Raw genomic sequence first — 20,105 nt, 5'->3', positions numbered from 1 at the left:
GTAGGGATAACAAAATGGCAGAGGAACTAAAGTTTTACATCAGTCTTTGCTATAGAAGATGCTACGAGTATACCAAAAAATTGAGAGTGTCCAGGGGCAGAAGTGAGTGTAATTGAAGAGGTGCCTAGGAAGCTGAAAGGTCTGAAGGTAGATAAGTCACCTGGACCAGATGGACTGCACCCCAGGGTCCTGAAAGAGGTAGCTGAGGAGATTGTGGAGCAATATAAGTTGCAAATGTATGCGGCCACGCATGAACTAAAATGCAGCCACACATGTCACCTTTGTTGCTACACAGTCTGAATTTAGTATAAAGTGCCACACACCTTTTAAGACGTATACGATGGTTGGTCCATGCAGATGTTCTTTCAAGAATCATTAGATTCTGGAATGGTTGCAGAGATCTGGAAAATTTCAAATATCACTCCATAAGGGAAAGAGGAAGAAGAAAGGATATTATAGGCCTCTCATCCTAACTTTAGTCGGGAAAGTGTTGGAGTCCATTATTAAGGATGAGGTTTCTGAGTACTTGGAGACACATAATACTCAGATTGGAGGAATTGATTTGTCAAGCACCTTTACCCAGTCTAGCACAAAAGGCAAGATCTTCTGATGACCACCCATTTCAATTCAACTTCCCATTCCCATTCTGATATGTCTGACCATAGTTTTCTCTACTTCCATCCTCGGGTCTGAGGAGCAATACCTCATATTCTGTCTGGGTAGCCTCCAACCTGATGCCATGAACACTGATTGCTCCAACTTCCAGTAGTCAATCCCTTGAGTTTGTCTGCAATGACTTTAACCAAGTATTAATTTAAATTATTTTCTTTCTCTTTTAGGAGCTTTGCCTGAATATAATTCCAACATTTGCTAACCTGATAGATTATCCATCCATGAAGAACTCTTTAATACCTCGCATTAAGAGTGCCAGTTTACAGACCTCCTCCCTCGCGGTAAGTTAATTTATAGTCTTTACCTTCACCATCATTTAATTGGCAGAAATGGCAGAAGTTAAAGTAAAGATTTTGGTGATAATTTGCCAAAATTCTCTGAACTCTGGGCAGGTCCCAGTGGATTGGAAGACGGTGAATGCCATGCCACTGTTCAAAAAAGGATGTAGGTAAAAGGCAGATAACTAAAGGCCAGTTAGTTTAACATCTGTAGTTGGGGAAAATGCTTGAAGCTGTCATTAAAGAAGAAATAGCAAGATATCTAGAATGAAATGGATCCATCAGGCAGGCGCAGCATGGATTCAGCAAAGGCTGGTCCTGTTTGACAAACTTGCTGGATTTCTTTGAGGATATAATGAGTGCAGTGGATTGAGGGGAACAGATGGATGTTATTTGGATAAGGTGCTGCATAAAAATCTTATCCATAAGGTAAGGATGCATAGAGTTGGGGGTGATGTATTAGCATTGATAGAGGATTGGTTAACTAAGAGAAAGCAGAGAGTTGGGATACATGGGTGTTACTCCAGCTGGCAAGTGGTGAGTGGTGTGCGGCAGGGGTCGGTGCTGGGCCTGCAACTGTTCATGATATACATTAATGATCTGGAAGAGGGGACTGAGTGTAGTGTATCTAAATTTGCTGATTATACTAAATTGAGTGGAAGAGCAAATTGTGCAGAAGATACGGAGAGTCTGCAGAGAATATAGATAAGTTAAGTGAGTGGGTAAGGGTCTGGCAGATGGAGTACAATGTTGGTAAATCCAAGGTCATCCGCCTTGAAAGAAAAATGAAAGAGCAGATTATTATTTAAATGGTAAAAAAAATTACAGCATGCTGCTGTGCAGAGGGACTTGGGAGTGCTTGTGCTTGAATCACAAGGGGTTGGTTTGCAGGTGCAACAGGCTATCAAGAAGGCAAATGGACTGTTGGCCATTGCTAGAGGGATTGAACTTAAGGGCAGGGAGGTTATACTGCAATTGTATAGGGTGCTGGTGAGGCAGCATTTGGAGTAAGACGTGTAATTCTCGTCTCCTTGGGGAATGAGATACTGGCTTTGGAGGTTCACCGGATTGGTTCCAGAGATGAGCGGGATAGACTGAGGAGAGATTGAGTCGCCTGGGACTGTACTCGCTAGAATTCAGAAGAATGAGAGGAGATCTTATAGAAGCATATAAAATTATGAAAGGGATAGATAAGATAGAGGCAGGAAAGTTGTTTCCACTGGTAGGTAAGATTAGAACTAGAGGACATAACCTCAAGGTTCAGGGGAATAGATTTAGGACAGAGATGAGGAGGAACTGCTTTTCCCAGTGAGTGGTGAATCTGTGGAGTTTTCTGGCCAACGAAGCCTCAGTAAATATGTTTAAGACCAGGTTAGATAGATTCTTGCATAGAAGGAGAATTAAGGATTATAGGGGAAAGGCAGGTATGTGGAGATGAGTCCACGGACAGATCAGTCATGATTTTATTGAATGGCCGAGCATCCTCAATGGGCCAGATGGCCTACTGCTACTCCTGTTTCTTATGTTAGTTAAAATAAAATACAGTGAACCACTTGAGTTTCTCTAAAGAATCAATGTTAATCAGTCATCAAGTTGTTTAGAACTGAAAGAGCCCCTCGGCCATCTGTGCTGTCCATTGTACCCATCAGTACTAATCCCATTTACAACCTCAGGGCATCCCAAAATGTTTTAAGGATTGCAAACTACTTTTTAGTTTACCCACTACTGTACTAAGGGAAATGCAACTCATACCTTTTGGAGCATTAATATTTTACTGGTTGACTGAAACACTGCAGCTCTTTTTAAACAAAAATATGATTGTGAGACCAGGTGAGGGAGGTGGGTGGGTAGGTGACAGGAAGGGCTCACTAGCACACCCATATGTCCTTTCTGGAATATTGCCTCTACCATCATCTTGTGCGTCTCCTCCACAAACCCACTTCCCCCTCACCTAGTCTCACTTTTGTACGTATTAAAATAATAAGCCAATTATAAGTTTGGATAAGTACATGGTGGATGGGGTATGGACAGCTGTGGTCCAGTAGCAGGTTGACAGGCCAAGGTAGAATAATAGTTTTGGCATGGATTAGATGGGCCGACTGGCCTGTTTCTGTTCCATAGGACCCTATGCCTCTCTATAACTCAATTTACCAATTTACCATGACTTCACAGACCATTTCTTGTTTGTAATTCTTATATCTTTATTTATAAAAAAATTAAAGATGAGCTTTATTTGTAAGATGTACATCGAAACATGCGATGAAGAAAGTTATTTGCATCAAATCAGATCAGCAATGATTGTGCTGGGAACAGCCCACAAGTGTCACCGTGTTCTAGTGCCAACATAGCATGTCCACAGTTCACTAACCCTAACCTATATTACTTTTGAACATGGGAGGAAACCGGAGCACCCGGAGGAAGCTCATGCATCACAGGGAGAACATGTCTACTCCTTACTGACAGGAGTGGGAATTAAAACCCGATCGGTGATTGCTGGTGCTGTGAAGGGATTGTGTTAACTGCTACACTACCATGTTGCCTTTAGCTACACAGCAACAGTCACTTAGCTTTTCCCCAGGATATAGATGGGTGAATTAACAGACTATATCTCTGTTTCCAATTTCTCCAGGTGCGTGTGAATTCTCTGGTTTGCCTTGGCAAACTCCTAGAATATCTTGACAAGTGGTTTGTCCTAGACGAAATCCTTCCTTTCCTACAGCAGATACCATCTCGGGAGCCTGCAGTTCTGATGGGAATTTTAGGTGAGCCAACAGAGATTTTAACTGTGAAATGTACTATGTAAGTGCCATGTATTCTGCTGTTGTAATGTTACTCAGGAGGAATTTAACCCATGAAGATTGAAAATATCCGCAAGTTAAATCATGAGAGGAGCACCAGGTCGAGCAGTATCTACTGGGAAGTGAATAATTGTTGTTTCAAGTCAAAGCCCTGCATTAGGACTGAGGGTGAAGAGGGGAGAGGGAGGGGTGAGATTGGGAACAGTGGGTGAATGGTGGACTGAGGAGGCTTGAAGGATAGGAATCTGATATTGCCTCCAAACTCCACTCTTACCCTCAAATTTACATGGTACATCTCTGACCCGTCCCTCCCCTTTCTTGATCTCTCTGACTCCAACTCCCGGAGACAGATTATCTACCAACATCCAACCACAGACCTTTACAGATACCTTGGCTGTACCCTTTCCCACATTGTCAGTTGTTAAAAATGGTATTCCTCCTGTCAGATCCTCATCCTTCAGCTGCTTATCTTTTCCACCTATCACCTCCCAGCTTCTCACATCATTCCCCCCTTCCCACCCAACCACCTCCCCTCCTCACTTGTGCTCCTCCCCTAACCCCCATATTCTTATCTGGCTTTTGTCCCTTTCCAATCCGGATGAAGAGTCTTGGGCCGAAATGTCAACTGTTTATTCCTCGCCATAGATGCTACCTGACCTGCTGAGTTCATCCAGCATTTAGTGTGTTTTGCTTAAGAGTTACAGCATTAGCAGAGTCTCTTGTATCTCTGTACGGTGTAGCCGTGGTGGGAATCATATTGGAGCTGGCAGAAATTATGAAGTATCTATTTTCCTCGCTGTTGTTGTGGCTGAAGACCACCATTTCAGCACCCCTTTTATTCGAATCTCATTTCTGCCTGGTTACTACGTGCCAAACTTCAGGGAGAGTTCTTCCTCATGTTTTACTTAACATTTTTTAAGGGTATATTTGGCACTGGGTTTGAAAGATTTCTTTTGCTCTCTTTTGCACAGGTATCTACAAATGTACCTTCAGCCACAAGAAGCTGGGAATTACCAAAGAACAGTTGGCCTCCAAAGTGTTGCCACACCTCATTCCCCTCAGCATTGACAGTAACTTGAATCTAAACCAGGTCAGACCCCTTCCTCTTCTCTATCCATGGCCTCGAATGTGCACTTCTCTCTCCAGCCCCACAAATGCATCCACCAGCCCTACCCCCAAACCTAATCCTAAAATCAAAGGGGCACATACTCCCACTAATCCCTACTGCATTGAACAAAACACCCCTGCAGCCTCCGCATGCTCTCAACAGCACAGTATCCTGAATTGGAGCTGGGATTTGAGGATGTTTTTCAGTACTAACCTGTCTCTAGCACATAGAACTGTACAGTACAGACCCTTCAGCCCACCGTGTTGTATCTACTCCACAATGAATCCTCTCCTGCATAGTTATCCATTCTCTTTCATCCATGTGCCTATCTAACAGTCTCTTATATGTCCCTAATGTATCTGCCTCTACCCTGGCAGCGTGGTCAGAATCAGAATTAAGTTTATTATCACCAGCGCATGTTATGGTTTGTTGACTTAGCAGTAGCAGTACATTGCAATACATGATAATATAGAAGGAATAAGTAAATTAATTACAGTTAAAAAAATATATATAATTAAATATAAAAAGTGCAAAACAAATAATATTTTAATAATCTAAGATAGTGTTCATGAGTTCAATGTCCAATTAAGAATCGTAAGGCGGGTGAGAAGAAGCTGTTCCTGAACTATTGAGTGTGTGCCTTCAGACTTCTGTACCTCCTTCCTGGCGATAACTGTGAGAAGAGGACATGTCCTGGGTGATAGGGTCCTTAATGGATGCCACCTTTCTGTTCTCTGTGGAGGAGAAAAAGAGCTTCTGATATTTCCCCTATATCCAATCACCTTAAAATGATACCCACTCGTATTAGCCATTTCTGCCCTGGGAGATAGGTGTTTGCTGTCTACTCTTATCTATTCCTCTTTTCATTTTATATGTCATCTCTCATCTTCCTTCACTTGTAAGAAAACAGCCCTCGCTCACTAAACCTTTCCTCAAAAGACATGCTCTCTAATCAAGCCAACAACATGGTACATCTCCTCTGCACCATCTCTAAAGCTTCCACATCATTTATGTAATGAGGCGACCAGATCTGAACATAGTACTCCCAGTGTGATCTAACCAGAGTTTTAACAGAGCTGTTACATTACCTCCTGGCTAATGAAGGCCAACACATCATTCTCCTTCTTAACCACCCTATCAACTTGCATAGAGATGGACTCCAAAATCCCACTGTTCCTCTGTAATGTTAAGAATCCTGCCATTAACCCTGCTTCAGAGAGGGCAAATGGGTATAATCTGTTTCCCACCATAGTGATGTCAAAAGTAGGAAGGTATAGATTAACCTGAGACTTAGAAAGTTTGAAGGGAATTTGAAAGCTAAGTTTTATTTATAAACATTGTGTGTGGATATCTACCAGAGGAGAAGTGGAGTCAGGTACAATCTCAAGGCACTGAAACAGATACTTAAATAAACAAGACATAGAAGGATTTAGATTGAATGCGGGCAAATGTAATTAGTGTAGATGGGCTGAAGGGCCTGTTTCTGTAATTCAATATTGCTACACACTTTAATAGAGTCACTGAAAACTACAGCACAGAAACAGGCCCTTTGGCCCATCCAGTCTCTACTGAATCCTTTAAACTGCCATGTCCAGAGACCATTGCCCTCCATGCCCCTCCCATCCATGTATCTATCCAAACCTCTCTTGAATCTTGAAATCAAGCTCGTATGCACTACTTGTACTGACAGCTCATTCCACATCTTACACTGTCTGAATGAAGAAATGTCCCCTCATGTTGCCCTTAAACATTTCACTTTTCACCCTTGACCCATGAATTCTAGTTGTAGTTTCACTCAACCTAAGTGGAAAAAGTCTGCTTGCGTTTACCCTATCTATACCCTCATAATTTTGTATACCTCAATCTTATATGTTCCAATCAATAAAATCCTAACCTATTCAATCTTTCCTTATAACTTAGGTCGTCTAGTCATGGCAACATCCTTGTAAATCTTCTCTGTACTCTTTCAACCATAATTACATCTTTCCTGTGGGTAGGTGACCAAAACTGCACACAATACTCCAAATGAGGCCTCACCAACATCTTATACAATTTCAACATAACATCCCAGCTCCTGCACTCAGTACTTTGATTTATGAAGGCCAATGTGCCTAAAGCTTTATTAACAGCCCTACCTACCTGTGCCACCACTTTCAATGAATTATGGACCTGCATTCCTAAATTACTTTGTTGCATCTCACTCCTCAGTGCCCTGCTGCTAACTGTGTAAGGCCTACCCTGGTTGTCCTTTCAGGGTACGGCTCTTCACGGTTGTCTGTATTAAATTCCATCTGCAATTTTTTCAGCCCATTTTTCTGGCTAGTCCAGATTCTCCTACAAGTTTTGATAGACTTCCTCGCTGTATACTACATCCCCAATCTTGGTTTCACCCGTAAATTTGGATGATCTGGATGATAATGTGATTAACTGGATCACCAGTTTACAGTGCTCAGTCTCTATGTTGCTGAGGGCAGACGACAACTCTCAGACATCTCCTCTTACCCCTCAAGCAGGACCCCACTAAGGAGCACCAGGCTATTGTCACCCACACCATCACTGACCTAATCAACACTGGTGATCCCCCATCCTCTCCACCAACCTCATAGTCCCCTTACTCGGCGTTTCCCATTTCTACCTCCTACCCAAGATCCACAAACCTGCTTCAGCAGGTAGACCCATTGTTTCTGCTTGTTCCTGCTCCACAGAACTTATATCAGCATACCTTGACTCTGTTTTATCCCCCTGGAAATTGAGCTTGACAATTTCTTTAACTTTGCCTCCAGCTTCCACACTGCCCTCAAAATTATCTGGTCCATTTTTCACGCCTCTCTCTCCTCTCTGTCTCTACCTGTAGACACAATTTTATCTACTGGTATCTCTTACAAACCCACTGAACCTCACAGCTACCTGGAATATACCTCCTCCACAACATGCCATCCCCCTTCTCCCACCTGCATTCTCTTCCATTTCACGCACACCTGCCCTCACCCCACCAGGGACAGGGTTCTCTTGTCCTCCTCTATTACCCCAGTAACCTCCACGTCCAGTGCATAATTCTCCGTAACCTTCGCCGCCTCCAGCAGGATCCCAGCACCAAACACATCTTTCTCTCCAAACCCCCCCAACTTACTGCTTTCCACAAGGATCGCTCCCTATGTGACTCCCTTGTCCATTCATCCTTCCCCACCGATCTCCCTCATTATCATCCAGGGCCACAAACAGTTCTTCCGGGTAAGGCAACACTTCACCAGTGAGCCTGTGGGCTCATCTACTACACCCAGTGCTCCCGGTGTGGCCCCTTGTATATCGATGAGACCCAACATAAATTGGAAAGCAGCTTCGCTGAGCACCTATGTTCTGTCCGCCAGAAAGAGTAGCATCTCCCAGTGGCCACCCATTTCAATTCTACTTCCTACTCCCATTCCAACATGTCAATCTGTGGTCTCCTCTACTGTCATGATGAGACCACATTCAGTTTGGAGGAGCAACACCTTATGTTCCATCTGTGTAGCCTCCAACCTGATGGTATGAACATTGATTTCATGAACTTCCAGTAATTGTCACCCCCCCGCCCCACACTTCACTATTCCCCATTCCTGTTTCTCTCTGTCACCTTATCTCTTTACCTGCCCATCATCTCCCTCTGGTGCTCCTCCCCTTCCCTTTTTTCCCTGGTCTTCTACCCTCTCCTATCAGATTCTCCCTTTTCCAGTTCTTTATCTCTTTTACCTATCAGTTTCCCAGCTCTTTACTTCATCTCTCCCCCTCTCCCGGTTTCACCTATCACTCACCACCTTGTACTTCTTTCTCCCCTCCCCCCAACCTTCTTGCTGTAACTTCTCATCATTTTTTCCAGTTCTGATGAAGGGTCTCAGCCTGAAATTTGTACTGCTTACTCTTTTCCATAGATGCTGCCTGGCCTGCTGAGTTCCTTCCTGTTTTGTGTGTGTTGCTCAAATTTCCAACATCTGCAGATTTTCTGCACAATATCATAATTCCATTTGTTAGTCCATGCTCTTAAGTTCATCTGCCTTTCCTACAATACTTCTTGCTTTGAAGTATACACAACTCATGTGGAACTCATGGTTCCACCATGCTCAATCTTTTGCTTCCTGACTTTGAGGTCTTAACAACATCTCTTTCCACATCCACTGTACTCCTTGTTCTGGCACTCTGGACCCCATCGCCCTGCAACTCTATTTTAAATCCCTCCCTGTGCAAACCTTCCCAAGAGGATATTAGTCCCCCTCCAGTTTAGGTGCAAACTGACTCTGCTGTACAAGTCCTACCTTCCCTGGAAGAAAAACCAGTGATCCAAAAACCTGAAGCCCTCCCTCCTACACCAACTGCTTAGCCATGTGTTAAACTGTAAGATCTTCCTTTTTCTGGCCCCACCAGCATGTGGCACAGGTTGCAGTACTGAGATCACAACCCTAGTTGTCCTGTCCTTTAAGTTAGCACCCAAATCCCTGAACCCATTTTGCAGAACCTTGTTCCTCTTCCTACCTATGTCATTGAGACGTGGACCACGGTATTTGGCTGCTTACACTCCCATTTAAGAATGCTGAGGACTTGATCTGAGATTCCTGGACCCTGGCACCTGGAAGGCAACATGCCATCTGGGAATCTCATTCTCACCCACTGAACCTCCTTTCTATTCCCCTAACTATCGAATCCCTATCAGCATGGCTCACCTCTTCTCCCCCTTCCCTTCTAAGCCACAAAGCCAGACTCAGTGTCAGAGACCCAACTGTTGTGACTTTCCTCTGCTAGGTCATTCCCCTCCCCCAACCTCCAACAGTATCCAAAGTGCTATACATGTTGTTGAGGGGGGTGGCCAGAGGGGTACTCTACACTGGCCATTTAATTCCTTTTACCCAGTTTCCTGTGTTCTGCATCTTAGGTATAACAACTTCTCTCCAGGTTATATCCTGTCAAACACCCTGTCAGCCTCCCGAATGATCAGAGTTCATCCATTTCCAGCTCCAACTCCTTAACGTGGATTGTTAGAAGTTGCATCTGGATGCACTTTTTGCAGGTGATGTTGTCCGGGACACTGGAGGTTTCCCTGCCTCCCTGCCTTTCCCCATCCTACAAGAGGAGCATTCCGCTATCCTGCCTGGCATCCCAACTGCTCTAACTGTACAATGAAAAGAAGGAAACAAAAAGCTGAAAAAAAATCAACTACAGCTTTTTGCCTTCTCTCACTGAAGCCTCGAAGAGCTAAAGCCTCAAAATTCCCACTCTTAACACTGTCCACTCCAACAAACACCACTCCACTTGCCCCTGCCTTATTTTAGTTACACTTGCTAATGAATCCCAATGTCTGACTGGCTGCTGTTCAAATGCCAAAGCTCCCGTGAAGCACTGCTTTTTAATTCCCGCTCACCTACCTGAGTGAGTCGCCTCTTCTCTCGCTCCTGGTCTCTGACTTTCTGCTATTCAAGTGCCGATAATGAAGATGTATGTTTGGTAACCTTGCATATCCAGCAGGTTCAATACCTTATTAGTTATATGTTTTATTACTGCCAAATGTACTGAGATACAGTAGAAAGCTTGTCTGGTCGTATCATTACACAGTACATTGAGGCAGTACAAGCTATAGGGAAAGTGCAGACAATAAGCTGCAAGATCATAACAAGGTGGATTGTGAGGTCAGGACTGTGGATTGTAGTAGGGAACCATTCAATTATCTTAAAACAGCAGCTGTCCTTGAGCCTGGTGGTTGGTGCTTTTAGGCTTTTGTATCTTCTGCCCAGTGGGAGAGGGGGAGAAGAGCAAATATCTAGGTTAGGTGATGTCTTTAATTATGTTGTCTGCTCTACTAAGAGGTGTAGACAAGATCTGTAGCGAGCAGGCTGGTTGCCATATTGCACTGCACTTTGTCCACATCTCTTTGCCGTTTCTTGGGGTCATGAGCAGAGCAATTGCCATACAAGCCACAAAGCATCTTGAAAGTATGCTTTATTATGGTGCATCAATAAAAATTGTTAAGGGTTGGCAGGGACATACCAAATTTCCTGACTAGAGCCCAACCCGAGTCAATATTTTTACCAGCCTCCACTTCTAACTGTTGGTGAAGGATTGCTGAGTCTTCTGATTTGTGTGTTGGTTCATATGATTTTCAGTAATGAACATGTTATGTTCTTCTTTGCTGATTATAGTTCAATTCCTTCATGGGAGTGATCAAGGAAATGTTAAGTAAGTTGGAGGGAGAACACAAGACTAAACTGGAACAACTGCACAGCATGCAGGAACAACAGAGGTAAAGAGTGCTTGCATTACATTCCGTGTGCCCGCCGGCAGTGTGACTGTACCCTGCAGTGTAAGAACCAAGCAACAAGTAATTGGTTGTGAGCTTCAGGGACTCTGAAGGAGAAAAGAGATCCGCAAAGAACCTTGTGTTTGAATTTTTGGCCCCAAACTCCATAATTTCTTGCACTATTATCTTTGCCATCGTTAAACCATTAATGTTCTTGAAATAAAGTGAAAGGAGAAAATGCAGTCTTACGTGTTAGGCTTTTCTTTTGACTGTCTAAACATAGAAAGAGTGGGAGGATGTGGAAAGGATAGGGTTTTGTTTTAAATTTTGTGGTTTAAATTTCAAGGCAGCTGACATAAAAATTTTGTTCATTACGTCCACTCTTCATCTTTTGAGTAGCCTGTTTCCTCCCCTGTGGCCCTTTAACTCTTTCTTGTCAAGAGTGTTGTGTATTTAATATTTGAGTAATACTTGAGTAATGTTTCATTATTTTTTGTTGGTTACATAATTTATTATGGGTTATATGTGAATGGCATATGTCACTGCAACACAACATCTTATTGGTGTGCCTCACTGAAGTAAAAACTAAACGTACACAAGTTTTTCCCAGCTCTGTGCTTTTCTTTCAATTAGTTTTATATTTTGGAGTTACCAAACATAACAAAGAGCCTTTCCACTTCCCTTTGGAAAGCCATACGTGACTCTCCTTCCGCTGCCTTCCTGGACAGTAAGTTCCAGATGAAGTGGAAACGCTGTGAAGGCCACAAGGGAACGGTGGGATCTTGGGAAGAAGTACACTTTCACAGCGACAGTGTGGATGGGTGCTGGATAGTCCCCATTCATGCTGAATAATTCTAAGCTTATCAAACTGCTTTTTGTTCTCAGCTAATTGTATTTTTTAAAACAAGAATAAGAACATTCAAGATTGTTTATTATCATTTTTCATTACACAAGAATAAAGGAGATCACTTGTGTACTGAAGAATGACAGTGAACAATCTTGAATCATGAAGGCTAGGATTCTGCTTTGGTCTTTGGGGTGCAAATCCTTTTAATTATTGAAGTTAGACTTTGTTGTCCTGTGAACAAAAACTAGCAGGAGAAGGGCGATTGATGTCTCAAAGCTTCTCCACCCTTCAGTAAGATTATGACTGATCAAAATGTAACCTGCACATTTCTGCCATTCCCCCTTGGGTAACTTGTTTGTCAAGGAGCCACCCAATTTTGTCATTGAACCAGCAATGCAGGCTGATTTTCTATCATTATCAACCTGTGAACAACAAATTCCTACAGATAGAGAAACCCAAGTGCCTGCCATTATCCTACATTATCAGTGTGATGGCATCCACGCGTTGGTGGTCGCGTAGCACACTGGAATGTCTTCAGTTTGCTACTACAGCGCATTACATTTCCCCTTTGTCAAAGCAGTAATGAAATTGTTCCTTTTTTTCCTTTTAGAAGTCTGGATCTACCTGGCCAGTTATCCAAAGCTGCTGAGTCGAAGGAAAGTCAGGACAATCAGGTAAAACTAGTAAATAGAAGGGAAATGTGCAACCAGTTGTACAACTTTCTCTATCGAACAGGCTCTTCCCAATTATAGTTAAAATCGGTTCTTCCATGTGCTGATGATATTGTTGACAGAGCTGCCCTCTTGTGGTTTATCAGATTTTAATGTCCTGTTTGTTAGAAGCTTTGGCCCTCTGAGCCCCCTTCCTGAACCTCCCCCTTTAAAATGCTTCTCATTGCTTCTGCTCATAAAAAAGAGATTTTGCAGATGTTGGAAATCCACAGCAACATACACAATGCTGGAAGAACCAAGGAGGGGAATAAACAGTTGATGTTTCAGGTCAAAACCCTTCATCTGGACTGGAAAGGAAGGGCTTTATTCCTCTTCATAGATGCTGCCTGACCTGCTGAGTTCCTCCGGTATTTTGTGTGTATTACTGCTCCTGCTTCTTGTTTTAATATGTGTCAGTTTTTGATTGTCACCTATCCTCGGAAGCACATTGAGCCATTTTGCTACGTGAAGGATGCTCAGTGGGGTGTACACTGACGCAGTATGTGGTGGATCGGCTCACGTTCAGTCCTGACCCAACGGTGGATATCTTTCTCACGATGCTGAGGTTATGAGTAGTGTCACCACACTTGGAAATTGGAATGGAAATCTGAAGTGTCACCTCCATTTCATTGCAGCTGTTTCCTCCTTTGTAATAGAGGTTGTAGGGAAAGGAGGTGTGTCCATTTCATCTTGGGTTAAGTGCATTATGGGTTGGGACAGAGTTTCGGGGTGACACGGTAGTGTAGTGGTTAGTATAACTCTTTATAGTACCAGCGACCGTAATTGGGGTTTAATTCCCACAGCTGTAAAGATTTGGTACATTTTCCCCCGTGACCGTGTGCTTTCCTCCAGGTTCTCCAGTTTCTTACCACATTCCAAAAGCGTACTGCATGGGTTAGGATTGGCATACTGTGGGCATGTTGTGTTGGTGCCAGAAGTATGCTGCCCCCAGCACATCTCAAACTGTGTTGGTCATTGCCACAGTCAACACATTTCACTGTATGTTTCAATGTACATGTGACAAATTAACCTAATCTAATCTTTCCAGCTCTGCTAAATCTCTTGTCTCTGGTCTGAGACCTCCGTCGGTCAGTGTTGACCATGGATATCACATCCTAGCAGTCTAGTTACGCAAACTTGGGCAGTACGACATGGAGAGCAAGTTGTAGCCCATGTAGCAAGTTCCCTCTCTCCACACAGTTGATGAAACCAAGGAATGGCAGAATTTCTTGTATTTACAAAAAGCAGTGGAATCTATTACAGCTACAATGTCACGTCTTTGAACTTAGAATAGGGTTGAAGTTTGAATGGAAATTTGAGGTGACATCTCCCCCATAATATTGTAGCTGCTTGCAGTGGTGTTTGTAGGGAAGGGAGACAAGCCCAAGGTCTGTTTGAGCAACAGCCTTAGTGAACTCTAACATTCTTCATAGGAGGGTGTAAAGGGACTTCTGTGTTATTTATTTACTTATTTGTCTGTTTATTTATTTAGAGATACAACAGTGAATAAGCCCTTCTGGCCCTTTGAGCTGTGCTGCCACAAACCCCCAATTTAACCCTAGCTTAATCATGGGACAACTTACAATTTACAGTCTACTGACCTATAGATGCTTTAGACTGTGGGACTCAAAGAAAACCCATGCATTCCACGGGCAAGACATACAATTTCCTCACAGAGGACAAGAAGATTGAGCTCCGAACTCTGACGCTCTGAGCTATAATGGTGTTGTGCAAATTGCTACCCTACTGAGGCGCCCATTTACATTAAGTGGAGGGAGTTGAATATGTGAGGCAGTGCCAGTTGAGTGTAGCAGCAGGTTCCACATGAGACAGCTAAGTCAAAGTAGATCTGATAGAGGGATAGGAAATGTGTCATGGGATGTGACACTGCCTCACTGTTTCAGCAGATCACAAGGACCATGATGATCTTTTCCTGCTTATTTTCTGGGATATTGTGCAGAAACCAGGTGACCAGTCCACTCATTGTGTTTGAATCAATATCATGAATCCTGGCAAACTTAAGCCTCACCTCAAAATTGAAGAAAAAACTTACATACAGTATGGCTACTCATATTCAGGTTATCTTATTGCTTTATACACTAGGCTGCGATGGAATTCCTTGCTGTCATGTACCAATAAACAGTATATGTACATAGTGATACTAAAGTCGGTTGCTTAAGGCTGTTATAGCTGGGTGACGTAGTGGGGATGAGCTCCCACTACCTATTAAATGCTCCCGATGGTGTGCATCTCAAATACTCTCTGACAACTAAGTCCAGCTCCTGGCCTTCATGCGTGTCTTAGTTACTAAGCTTGATGAAACCATTTCTATTGATAGGAGAAGGGGCAAAGACAGATTACTGATGCCTTGAAACCAGTTTCTTCAGGCAAATGGGGTTTGTCAGCTGTGGTTGGTAGCTCATTTAGGAGAAGGGAAACTCTGATCTCAAACCTCCTCTGCCTTGCAACTATACCCACTCATTGGGAAGGCTGTGGGAGTAAACCTCATGGAAAAATCCAAACCCTAAGGCAGTCCTGCATGGAGTTCAATGCTGACTGGCAACTTCTGCAATGCCACTGGTGACAAACTGTATCGGTCTCTGCTGTTCTGTTGGATTCATCAGCTGTGGGGAGAGGGGGAGCCTGCTGCATGGGCAACAGTTTGTTCTCCACATCGTACTGCACTATCTTGTGTATCACATAGACAGCTAGGACGCAGCATCCATGGTCAACAGTGATGACCAGAGGTCCTCAGTAATGAAGTAACAGTAGGTGAATAACAGAGAGAAGTTGAGTTAAGAGTCAAGGACGTGGCAGCATCACTGGGAAGAGGTTGTGAAAGAAGTGATGGGATTATTAATTAGATCTAACTTGTTACACAATACCAGATCCAGTTTGCTTTGGAATATGTCCTTCTAACAAGTTATCCAGAAAAGCATAGTATAGGGTGGTTAAGAAGGCCTGTGTTGTTTTTCCTTCATTAGTTGGAGGATTGAGTTCGAGTTGTGAGTAATGTTGCAGCTCTATAAAACTCTGGCTCACCCACTCTTGGAGTATTGTGTTTAGTTCTGGTTGCCTTATTATAGGAAAGATGTGGAAGGTACAGGGGAGATTTACCAGGATATTGTCTGGATTAGAAAGCATGTCCTATCAGGAAAGATTGAGCAAGCTAGCGCTTTTCTTTTTGTAGAGTAAGAGGATGAGATGTACAAGATGATAAGAGACAGCCAGGGACTTTTCCCAAAGCGTAAATAGCTAATACAAAGGGATATGTTTGATGGTAAATATAGGAGGATATTGGACGTGGAATGTGCTGAAGGTGGTGGTGGAGGTGATAAAGGCAGATACATTCAGAACACTTAAGAGATTCTTTGGCACATGGAGAAGCAAAATGGAAGGCCATATAGGAAGGAAGGGTGAGTTAGATCTCATATTGGTTCAAAGCGTTGGCTCAACATTGTGGGCTGTTTTATGCTCCATGTTCTGAAACAACCTATAAGCTCTTCACCTCTGAGATTATCACCTGGGCTACCTTTGTTCCTCTTATTTTTCTTGTAGGTGTATCAATTAGAATCCTGTAAGATTATTGATGTAACTTTTTGATAACCTCCCATTAACTGTGGTGCTGTTCTGTCTGCCCAGTGAGGTGATGAATGTTTCCTGTACATCGCTCTCAAAAGTGACTTCTCTGTTGTTGTTTCCCTCCACTGAAGCAAACCCTGATTTATTACAAAGTGAGGTGAGCTGTATTGACTGTCCAGTGGGGAGTAACAGCACCATCAAGTGTTGTAAGACATGAAAGGCGAGGAGCGGTATATAGACACTCCTTTAACTCTTGGCACCATAATCAGTAGCGATTGTCAGAGGACAAGTGCCGGAAGGAAATAGGTGCACTTAAAATACTAAAGATTTATATATATTACAGAATGACCGGTATTTATTTCCTTGTAAAAAAAAAATTGAGGTGGTGCTAAATGAGAGATTTAAGGATTTTGAATGATTTCAAAGTTAAAAGTAAATCTATTATCAAAGTACATATATATGTTACCCTGAGATTCATTTTCTTGCATTTACAGTAAATTCAAAGAAGCAACAAAAAAATCCAAGCAAAATAATAATTATTAATACATAAGTAATCAATAAATATTGAGAATATGGTGCTTGAAAGTGAGTCTGTAGATTGTGGGAAGTTGCCCCTCTGGTTCAACAGCTTGATGTTTGAGGGGTAATAACTTCCTCAACCTGGTGGTGTGTGTCTTGAGGCTCCTGTACCTTCTTCCTGATAGTAGCAGTGAGAAGAGAGCATGGCCTGGATGGTGGGGTGTCTGATGAGGGATGTTGCTCTCCTCTGGCACTGCTCCTCGTAGATTGTTCAGTAGTGAGGAGAACTTTCCCCTGATGGACAGAATGGATTTGATAGATTAGTTAGGAAAAAGCTGTTGAGGACTATTGGATCCTGGTAATTTTTTTGTAATTCAGAATTTTTGTAATTGAGATTCAGAAGTCAATAATAAGGCATGAAGCATGTTGTTTCCAGCTGTGTTACATGAACAGAGAACAAACAAACAAGAAGGGCTGATTGAAAACGTCATGAACATCTACAAAGAACTAGCTGCAACTAAAAAAAAATATTCCAGTGATAACAATTAGCCTGTACAATAGCTAGATTCAGGTATTTTAGTGTAGCCCTTAAATGTTGTTTGGCAGTCTTGATTATGCAGCTGAGAAAATTATTATCTTGCATAGACAGCTAATGAAAGAATAGATTGGTTATACAAGTTTTTGGTGAGGCTGCACTGTATATAGTTCTGGCCACCCTGTAGGAGGAAAGATGTTACTAAACTAGAAAGTGTGCCAAAAGGATTTACCAGGAATTTCCTACATTTGTAGGATTGAGTTACAAGGAGAGGCTGCAAAGACAAGAACTTTATTCTCTGGAACACAGGAAATTGAGGGGTGCTCTGATAGAGGTGTATCATGAGGGTCATGGACCAGGTGAAAGAACGTAGTCTTTTCCTAGGGATGGGGTAAAAGCAAGAAGACATAGGTTTAAGATTTGAGACGAGCAGTTTAAAAAGGACATCAGGGACAGCTTCTTCACACAAAAGGCAAATATGTATTTGGAATGAGCTGCCAGAAATGGCGGCTGAGATGGACACACTAGCAACATTTAAAAGCCATTTAGATAAATATGTGACTTGGAGAGGTTCGAGAGCTTTGGGCCAGACATGGGCAAATGGGACTAGCTCACTGGGCAGCACAGTCAGCATGGATGAGTTAGGCTAAGGAGCCTGTTTTCATGCTGTGTAACTCTAACCATTAAGGTTGTCGAAGTTTTCGATGTCTTGTACAGCTGGAGGTCCTGGAAAGAGTGACATTAACAGACATCTCTTCAGGGATGGAATAGTTCAAGACCACAGTTTTGCTTTCCTGAAGGTCATTGGACCAGAAGGATTTTAAGTAATTTTTGACACCAGCTTCCTAATTCCAGATTATTAGTTAATGTCCCTTGATCATTAATGCAGTGCTCTAAGGTGTTAATATAGTAATGTAACTACTATGCTTTTGTGCTAGACTGTCACAGTTCCACTGTTCCAGCCTCTGAGCCATTAACTGCTTCTCCCTGTGTCGGTACTGCCTGACCTGCCAAGTGCTTTCCATTTTTTCCCAGTTTTCCAGCGTCTTCACTATTTTGCAGTTTATTTTGCATCTATCAGCATGACCACCAAGCAGCTTGTCTGCCCTTTAGAGGGAATAAGGTTATCAACATAACCTCATCAGCTTAAGAGCAACACAGTCAGAGTGCTGGAGGAGCTCAGCAGGTCAAGCAGTGACTAAGAAAAGGAATAAAGAGACAACATTTTGGGTTGAGACTCTTCAAGAGTCCTGATGAAGAGACTTGGCCCGAAACAGCGACTGTTCATTTCTTTCCAAAGATGCTGCCTGACCCGCTGAACTCCAACAGCATTTTGTGCACGTTTCTCTGAATTTCCAGCACCTGCAGAATCTGCTGTGTTTCTCATCAGCTTAACCTTTGTTGCAATTGTTTTGAAGAATGTCGAGAAGGCCAGCATTTATTGGCCCTCCTTGCATGTCATTGAGAAGGCGGTGGTGGTTTAACCACAGCTGTCTTTCTGGTGAATAGAGTAGTTTGCTGGGTTTAAGCAGTAGCAGTGAAGTAGTACCAGTACATTTCCAAGAATGATTTAAGACAACCAAATGGGAAATGCTTGAATTTCAGGAGACATTGAGGCAGAGATTATCATGTCAAGCCATGTAAAGAATGTTTTTAAGAAATCAAAAAGAGTTTTGGAAAAGGGGATATGCCACAGGAGCGTTGCTGTTACAGCTTGGGGCGTTCCACAGATCAGAGTTCAACTCCAGTGCTGTTCTGTAAGATGTCTGTGTACGTCCTTTCCATGAAATGTGTGGGATTTCCCTGGGTGCACTGGTTTCCTCCCAAAGTCCAACCAGTACTGGGTAGGTTAATTGGTCATTGTAAATTGTCCCATGATTAGGTTAGAGTTAATCGGGTTTGTCTGGGGCTGCTGGGGCAGTGTGGTTTAAAGGGCCGGAAAGGCCTATTCCATGCTGTATCACTGAATAAGATGATAAGATCAAATAAATGGCAGGGACAGTTAGAGAGCAAATGTGTCTCCTCTGCTTTAATTGGTAAGTTTTTGAAATTGGAAGAATCAGGAAAACTGTTGGAGCAACGTACAAAGTGCTGGAGGAACTCTTCAGATTACAGCATCTGCACTCTTGTGTGTGTCTGGGCTCAGCTGAAGGATTTTTTTATGTCTGGATTAATGCTATCAGTGGAATGTGTGGTGACATCTGTGGGTTGCCCTTAATACATCCTTGTGTGTGTTGTTTGTTAACACAAATGACACATTTTGCTGTGTTTCGATGTATATGTGATCAATAAATCTGAATCTGTTACATTTCTCCTGCCCTTTGCCTTTTCCATCTATCATCTCCCAGCTTCTTACCTCATTCCCCCTTCCCCACCCACCTGGCTTCACCTTCACTTTCTAGCTTGTCTTCCTTCCTCTCCCCCGTCTTTTTATTCTGGCACCTTCCCCCTTCCTTTCCAGTCCCAATGAAGGGTCTTAGCCTAAAATGTCTACTGTTTATTCTTTTCCATGGATGCTGCCTGATCTGCTGAGCTCCTCCAGCGTTTTGTCTGTGTTGCGGCTGCAGTGTTTCGGTTCTGTGCTTATCATTAACTTTCCCTGTTACTTTGTCAAACAGATTGACAAGATCTTCTCCGGTTTTGGTGTGGACCAAACACACACCAAAACTAACAGAAAGGAAAATGGTTTGGCCTCCAACCCACAGAAGCAAGTCAAGGTGAGAGCTTTATACCAGACGTTAGGCTTGTTCCTATTCTTCAATGTGGTCCTGACTGACATCCACAGTAACTCACT

General features: G+C 42.9%; 1 protein-coding gene across 2 annotated transcripts in view; it reads left to right on the top strand.

The window, feature by feature from the left end:
* scyl2 (SCY1 like pseudokinase 2) overlaps window positions 1-20,105 on the top strand; it is an 89,228-nt gene that overhangs the window by 64,938 nt on the left and 4,185 nt on the right. For both annotated transcript variants that reach the window (XM_059977560.1, XM_059977561.1), the window contains 6 exons: window positions 840-953; window positions 3,580-3,712; window positions 4,720-4,838; window positions 11,021-11,121; window positions 12,576-12,639; window positions 19,930-20,028. In XM_059977560.1, the coding sequence (XP_059833543.1) occupies window positions 840-953; window positions 3,580-3,712; window positions 4,720-4,838; window positions 11,021-11,121; window positions 12,576-12,639; window positions 19,930-20,028 (630 nt within the window). The remainder of the gene's footprint in view (window positions 1-839; window positions 954-3,579; window positions 3,713-4,719; window positions 4,839-11,020; window positions 11,122-12,575; window positions 12,640-19,929; window positions 20,029-20,105) is intronic.

This window comes from Hypanus sabinus, chromosome 8 (genome assembly GCF_030144855.1).
Source record: "Hypanus sabinus isolate sHypSab1 chromosome 8, sHypSab1.hap1, whole genome shotgun sequence".
Taxonomy (NCBI): Eukaryota; Metazoa; Chordata; class Chondrichthyes; order Myliobatiformes; family Dasyatidae; genus Hypanus; species Hypanus sabinus.
Note: the sequence above shows the minus strand (reverse complement) of the source record. Positions and strands in the feature narration are given on the sequence as shown.